Source organism: Alligator sinensis, unplaced genomic scaffold (genome assembly GCF_000455745.1).
Source record: "Alligator sinensis unplaced genomic scaffold, ASM45574v1 scaffold319_1, whole genome shotgun sequence".
Taxonomy (NCBI): domain Eukaryota; kingdom Metazoa; phylum Chordata; order Crocodylia; family Alligatoridae; genus Alligator; species Alligator sinensis.
In genome coordinates, this window is record NW_005842375.1 from 173,518 (window position 1) to 181,676 (window position 8,159).

The 8,159-nt window shown below is 42.5% G+C and overlaps 1 protein-coding gene across 1 annotated transcript in view; it reads left to right on the top strand.

The window, feature by feature from the left end:
• Positions 1-8,159, top strand: part of RCN2 (reticulocalbin 2) — a gene marked incomplete at its 5' end in the record, with an annotated part of 31,273 nt that overhangs the window by 14,125 nt on the left and 8,989 nt on the right. The window contains one exon of the mRNA XM_006029379.3: positions 4,225-4,338. Within this exon, the coding sequence (XP_006029441.2) occupies positions 4,225-4,338 (114 nt within the window). The remainder of the gene's footprint in view (positions 1-4,224; positions 4,339-8,159) is intronic.

The window sequence follows — 8,159 nt, forward strand, 5'->3', positions numbered from 1 at the left end:
AGTCTATCGATCGGCAGCCGCAAGTCAGATAACTTCAGAGACACTCTGCAGCGTGCTCAAAGCTCTTCGACTTGGGCGGAAGTCGCGCGGAATTTTAAACGGCCAGCGAGCCAATTACTAGCCGCCACATGTGAATTATTTAGCACTGGCCAATAACGGGGCACAAATTTGCATCCGAATAGCGGGAACTCTTTGCACCGTGCATCTCTGTGCTGCAAAGAAGAAATGCATCCTGCAAAGGAAACTGCAAATTGGCGGGAACTCTCCTGCACGCAGGCTCTTAATTGCAGCAGAACACTCTGCTGTGCAAAGGAGCTCTCATGTGGCCAGGAAATTCCATAGTGCCGAGGCACAAAAAATCACTGGGTCGTGACACAACCCACCACAATGACAGGCTAGTCCAGCCCATCTAAATAAGGTATATGTGATAGTGCCAGTTGTACATGGTTCCCCTCAGTGCCAGCTTTCCAGTTATGGTGAGCCACTGCATTGAATACAATTCTGCTTTCTTTTCATTCCCACAGCTGAGCTGTGCCTTTCTTTCCCATTTCCAATGATTCCTCTTTCTTCACCAGCCTTCAGTGTCTGGCAAACATCGCCAAATGGGGCTCCAAACAGTTCACCCAGAATCCTTTTGTTGTCCCCTCTCTCAGTGTGTTGCATATGATAAGTGAGGTCCCACCCTCCACAAGGTGAAGCTGAACCAGGTTGCCCTGCACCTCATCTGCATATCAATTTTTGGAGGATCCCAGGTCTCGTGACAAGAACACCCAGTTCCAGTCACAAGTTGGAGGGGAGGGAAGGGACTAATTAGCACATGGATGTTTTGTGGGAAGTATCTTGAGAGTGTGTGCGTGCTGAGCAGTGGTGTCACTATGGCTTGAAATGCTGTTGAGTGTACTGAGGCTCAGCCCAGTAAACTACATGATAAATCACAAGCCTTTATAGTTATATCCATCTGTCTATCTAAAAATAAATATTGTTGCAAAAAAAAAATCATAGTCTTACCTGGCAGGGGAGATGACATGATGGTGTTGGTCCAGATGGGTTTAATGTACCTGGCAGGGGTGATCCTCTTCCTCCCAGTCTTGAATGACTCTGTAGTTGAGACCTGTCCATTGTGCTGCAGGCAGGCACCCCTACAAGAATCTGCTATAACCTTCCAATGGGAGGATCTCAGTTACACAATTTATGGTGATGTGGGGACTACTCTCTGGCTTTTTCCTCTGGCTTGCTCCTATGGCCTTTTGGCTAGGGGCATGCAAGACTAGGGGGCATCTGAACCCCAAGGCTTCAGGCTTGGGGCTTGCATGTAGAATGCCTCCCATGGATTTGGGAGTATCTGAAGCCCCAGGCTGAAGAGTCTGGGAGGTAGGATATTTGCTGGTGGTAGTGCCAATCAGACTTGAACGATAGAATTCAGAACAGATTTAGCTGATTTGGCCCAAGATATGAAATTAAAAAAAAAAGGTCTGTGCTCTATAAAAGTCTGTGGGTACCTGTAGTCATTTGCATCTAAGCAAATGACTACAGGTATGTTTTGGTATCTTGGTCTTTTTCAATGTCAAAAGGCAATCAGGACTTGTAGTAAAGATATCTTTTATTAGACCAACAAGATTTTTGCAAAAAAAATTATTTAATTGCGTTAATTTTTTTTGCAAAAATCTTGTTGATCTAATAAAAGATATCATCTCTACTACGAATCCTGATTGCCTTTTCCTCTAGACCAATACGACTACAACCTGGATACCTCTTTCAAATTTCCCCCTCACTGCCATGTGTTTAGGAAAAACAGGGTCTGACAGTAAGGAGGGGGAGGAAGAGGCAAGGGGCTGCAGGGGAAAGAAGTTTGGCAGGGGAAGGAAGGGCAGGAGGACTACCTGGCACCTCCCCCTCCCCACCGCCCCCCAACTTATTTTCCCTGCTGTAGCAGTAGCAAAACCCCAACAATTAGGTTCTATACCTGGAAAATTATTTTTAAAAATTATAATTTTTTCCATGTATAGAATCTAATTATTTGGCATTGTCTTGTATTTGAGTAAATGTGGTAAATATCCTGCAACAACATTTGTGAGACTAATTCTCAGGTGCAATGTACACTTTCCAATTAAGAGTAGGTCCCAGAGTGGATCTACTTCTGATGTAAGCGTGTTTGCAAACAGGACACTTGACTCACACATGCAGGTGCATGCACATGTTAATGCATCACTGCACAGCAAGGATACAGGACTTGCTGTTTTGCTTTTCAAATCCCTCTTCATTTATTAGTGGTTTAATAAACAATTATGGCAGGCCACATGGTGTATATAGTGCATATCTTTGCTATGGGATCAATTTTTAAAGCCAAATCCAAAAGTAATTGTTTTTTTAATTTAAAACCATCAGAAGGTGGCAGTCTTGTTCTCTATTCTCCATAAAAAACAACAAAAAAAAAATTTTTTCCCCTCAAATAGTTTAGGTCTGTTTTTAAGTCTACTGCTTCATGTAATAAGTGCTATGAATTGTTTCAGTACTTAATCCTTACCCAAGATCAACTTTCCATTCTTTAAATAATTATATTTGAGTAATTATATAAGGTGTTTAAAATTTCTGTTCTATATTTCGCTCTTAGCTTGCCATGAATTGCATACTTTATGGCTCTCAATTAGCCTTATTATAGAGAAGTGCTAGTGATTTGAAGGATGTAGGTGATGAATTAATATCTAGCTTTTTAGTAAGCGCAACTTATATTTACACTATCTCTAGTGGCTTGCTGATGCAGGGTTACATATGCTATTAGTCATTGCCCCTGAATAAAGACAACTTTTATCACAGGATCATGAACCACATTTACTAGCTTTTATTAAAAAAAATTCTGGACCTTTCTTTCATTAAAAAGAAAAGAATTGGCTTGTGGAACTGTCCTAGAGATAAAAGAAAAAATAAAATTACATTGGGTTATAAATTATAAAATGCAGAATCAGGAAATGCAGACAACTTTCACACACTAAATTTACTGCCTATCCTGTACAAACATACACCAATATTCTCACTTGGAGTAGCCTGAACGGAGCAAATCCTCTACAGTGTGTACAGATAATGGTCCTAAATCTTAGCTTACCTTAAAAGTGTAATATGCTTTCTCTAACACCCTAAGAAAAGATTTAGGCCCACTATATCTGCACACACTGCCAGGTGATGTAAGAGCCTTCCTGTAAATGAGACTTGAACCCATTGGGTACAAAATCTTCAAAGGGAAACTTTTAATATTGCAGTGGCTACTCCAGTAATAATTGTACCATGCCAGATAGTTTGGGGTTTTGTTCATGTAGCTGACCATGCCCTTGGATTTATTATCTGAAATGGGACTGATGCTTTTTTTTAGAGGAATGTGTGTGAAGAATTAATTTCCTGCTTTTTCTTGTCATGGTTTCCTTGCCATTGAGACTTGGGCTAGGAACATGTTTCAAAAGTGCCCTTGGAATCTCAAAAAATTACTTTTTAATATGTTTTTAGTAATATTAGGGTGAGAAAGAGACCCCATGGTATTTGCTGTTCTTAAACCATCGTAGATAAATATTTGTGTAACCTCTTCTTGTAAACCTTCCCTAGAGGAAATGCCATAATGTTCCTTAGCAATTTATTCCATTATTTTACAGTTCTTACAGATAAGAATTTTTTCCTGAAATTTAGATTATATGTGCTTTGCTATAGTTCGAACAATAAGAAGAAGCTACATAAATAAATTAAAATCAAAAGCACTTCTTTTTACTGGGTAAACAGTGGCAATATAGTCATAATAACGGTTATATTGTATGTATGCTTGGTTTTTGGTTGTAGCCGTATTGGTCTAAAGACATAGGCAGGCAAGTTTCTTTAAGTAAATGTGATATCTTTTATTAGACCAACTGAGTATTTGGAAAAAAGTTTTTAGCAAGCTTTCAGGTGCAATCGCCCTTCTTCAGGCATAGCGGGTCTCTGGTCTGAGACTCCAAGGAAGTGGAGTCTCTGAGACTCTAGACCAGCAGAAACTCCCTATGCCTGAAGAAGGGTGATTGTGCCTGAAAGCTTGCTAAGAACTTCTTTCCCTTAAAAAAATAATAAAAGATATCATATTTACTCAAAGAACCTTGCCTGCCATGCAACATGCACTAACAATATGCATTGCAATTCTGTAAACCTACTACTTTAGATGTTGTTTTTCCTACTTCACTAAGTGGTCTAATCTATCTTAAAATGTGTAAGCTTCATTTAAAGGAGAAGAAGCGTTTTGAAAAAGCTGATAAAGATGACATTCCTGGTCTGAATCTGGATGAATTTGTTGCTTTTGAGCACCCTGAAGAAGCCGAGTATATGACGGTAAGTCACGGGCAGGAGAAAAGCAGGGAAGTGGGGGTGGAAATAATTTTGTTCCAAGGCTCATTAGTGATTCTCAGCCAGAGAATCCATGCAAAATTAGCATTCTTAGGTGTGCAAACACTTACACGATTCACAAGTTAAACATAGAGATTTCAAATAGGAGTCCAAAAACATTGTGATGTGTTATGATCTTTCTATGGGCTTTGCAACGGAAGAATTGTTCTGTAATAAAAAAAAAAATGGAAAGCAAAGAACTGATACTGTACAAGGGATGTTTTGAATCTAAAAAATGTTGAGAACTGCCAACTTACTAACGAGATTTTTGGGGCTGATACCGATAGCCTATTTTTAAGGAGGCATATCAGCTAATACCAATCTGATTTCCGATACAGCTGCATGCAGCTGGTAAGTCTGTTGTGGTGAAAGGGGAGGGGGGAGGGAAGGGGTGTGACAGGTAAATCAACACTCCCTGTGATGAGGGAGGGGGTGGGGCTGGGGCATAGGATGGAGCCACAGCTCCTCCAGGGGGGGCAGCTCTTGCTGCTGCACGCACCCCTGGAGGGCATGGCAGGGGGTGTGCCCCAGATCTGTATGGGGCGCAGGCAGGGCGGGCTGCAGCTGTGGGTTGGGACTGGTACCGGGACAGCACTGAAAGGGGGCTACAGGGGAGGGCTGCAGCCACCCCAAAAATCACTGTAGCTGCCCCATAGCCCCCCTCCCAGCGCCACCGCTGCCTGTGCCGTGCAGATTCAGGGGCACATGCCTCCCCCCATACCCACCCGGACAAGTGGCGGGAACCACCGGATGAGCAGACGAGTCGCCAAACAAGCTGTACACAGTGGTGGGAGCCCCCCTCCCCTTCCCGTGGCCCCAGACAAGCCATGGCTCCTCCCCCTCCCGGCCTGGATAGCACCTGTTCCAGCCCCTGCCCCACTCCCTTCTCACTGCAGGGGCCCTGATCTGTGCCCCCATCTCTCCATTCCCCCTCCCCTTCCACCACAACAGATTCACCAGCTGCACGTAGCTCTCCTAGCTGCCAGACTGTGCTCCTCACTGCCTATGTGCTGTGCTGCGGCTGCATGAATGCATGGGCCATTTATCAGCCAGGTTATTGGCCACATCAGGCCGATTTCTGATATAGACAATTTTCTTTATATCGATACCGATCCAATATCAGACCAATGTATCAGTGCAACTCTACCTACTATTCCTGTCTTGAGGAACAGTATATATGATGTGCAGAACTTCACCTTCTTGCATACATTACTTTACAAATTGTAATAAATAATAAGGATTCAAGACTTGGGATTCAGGATTTGGTTGAATAGCTTAGTGGTGCTTTAAGCTGTTATACAAGAGCGCAGTTCACTTAAATATCTTGGACTCTTCTGTTGGGCTAGTAGTACTGTAGGAAAATGTTAAGCTTGAAGGAGAGTTATTTCTAGTTCAAAAAATGGTCCTAGTCAGAAAGACAGAGGTCTCAAACCTTTCCCATGCCAAAAGTTACTTCTTTGGTGCTGGAAATTCCTAGCCTGCTAAAAGGGACATCTGACCAGGGGTAAGTGCTCAGATTTGTTAGGTGAGATGAAGGTATACAATTCTTCATCTCTTTAAGGTGTGTTTGCATGTGCAAACACAAGAAACTATCCCAGCTTATATTATAGGCACCAATCATGCTATGAAAAATTGTTCTAAGGTGACTTGTCAAACAACATCCTCAGTCTTAACATGGTTAGATTTTAGAGTCCTTTATTTTAGACTGTCCCAACTGTGTTTAGTCTGTAGCTGACTGGTATTTATGAATATATTATATATATATCTGTTGTTGAGTTCAGTAAACAGACTTTGAATGCTCAACCATATTAATTCTGTTTTTAGTGCGTGTGTTCCCATGGATTTGAAATAGGAGTCTGCTTTTGGTCAGCAGGGGCCACTGGAGGGTGGGAGAAAAGAAGCATGTTGTTGTTAACCAGTGTTTCTCAGTTTGGTTGCTGCAGCACTCCAGAGTGCCTGGAGAGTCTTTCAAGGGTGCCACACATTGTTACCACTATTTGGTATGCAAACATGGTGCACAAGATAAACCCAAAAATGTCAAATGGGAATTCACAGTGTTAAAAACATTCTAACCTGTTGTGATCTTACTTTAGTTCTTTGCAACAGAAGGAATGCTCTCTTATTTTTCTGTAAGCAAAAAATGAGAGAAAACTAAGCTGCCATTTTCAAAGGGATGCCTCAAGTTTAATAAGGGATGCCTTGAATCTAATGAGGGGTGCTTTGTGTCTAGAAAGGTTGAGAACCACGGATATACATAGTGTCTTTGTTCTCCTGTGAGGGTGCAGAGGGTACAGTGAACCTAAACACCATTTGATTACTTCTCCCTGCTCAGAGCAATGAAGCTGATTTCCTCAGTGTCTGCATCTAAACATGCATTTTTCCCTAACTAATTGGTTGCGTACACATTTAGTAATTGCTTGTTGGCAGATATTTTCAGCAGTTTTATTTTGAAGTTTTTGCTTATTTTCATTTGGACCTTTCTGCTGACCCTGGGATGGATTAAAGCCCATCATAAGTTTCCCAGTTTTGGGTATTAACCCTCTTGTGAGTGGGCAGTTCTAGTAAATTATGTGTATATAGGATGTCTCTTGTCACCCTGACAAGAAGTTCATGTTCCTAACAAATGTGTGCTGTGCATGTCATCTAAAAGGATCATAGAAAGAAGTGAGGTGCATTTGAAATGAATTTGTTGGACCATTCCAATTGGCTGCTTTGAGGCTGTAAGGATGCATATACTGGGACTCTGATTATGTCTTAAATTGAAGTCAGTTGCCTCTCAGCACTAAGGCCAGAGTGTCTAGAGCAGGGGTGGGCAATTATTTTGGCTGGAGAGCCACTTAAGTTTTGATGAGCTGTCAAGGACCACACACAATCTTTCAGAAGATATCATTTTAAGAAATTATAGAAAAACAAATGTATAGTAAAAATCAAACATCTATAATAACATATATAATTTAAAAAATAATTCTTTTTCTAATTTATGGTTTGTTTGGGGTTGTTTGTTTTGTATTTTTTAGTAGTGTACATTAGAGGCGATTTGCATTAATAGCTCAAAATAAAGTCTTACTCTTGTATATCGGGCACGTGTGGAGGGAGGAGCTGGCCAGGGGATGGGGAGGCAGGGAGGATAGAAGGAGTAGGGGCGCATGCAGCAGAGCTCACCCAGACAGTGCAGTGTAGGTGTGGGAGCAGCCCTGCTGGGAAGTGTGCATGCTAACTGGGGTCGCCCATGGGAAGGAGCATGGTGTGGGCTGCCCTGGGTGGGAGCAGGCAAGACTTGGCCCCATGTGGAACAGCCATGGGGGCAGCCATGGGCCTAATGTAATCAATTGACAGGTACCTGCTCATGGGCCAGATCCAATCAATTGGTGGGCTGGATCCAGCCCGCAGACAGTATTTTGCCCACCCCAATCTAGGGTTACCATGGCAGAGAGCAGATCCTTGCAGTACCATTGCTACCAGTCTCCTTTAATGCTACTTGCATCTGAACTGAATGTGCTAGTAGGGCTCTTGTACAAGTGACAATGTCACAATGTACACAACAGAAATATCACTTTGCGTGGCACCTTGTGTGGTGTTGCACATTACGTGTGCGCCAGTTTTGGGAGTTTTAGATGAGTTTGCATCCTGATGTAGTTTAGTTTGCAGTGATGTGTTGCAACTATTAGTCAGCTCATCTCCCAGCTCCGGGGGAGGTGGTCAGGCCCTTCAGCAGACACCTGCTGAAGGCAAAATCAGCAAGGGGCATGATCCATTTGGGGGGGGGG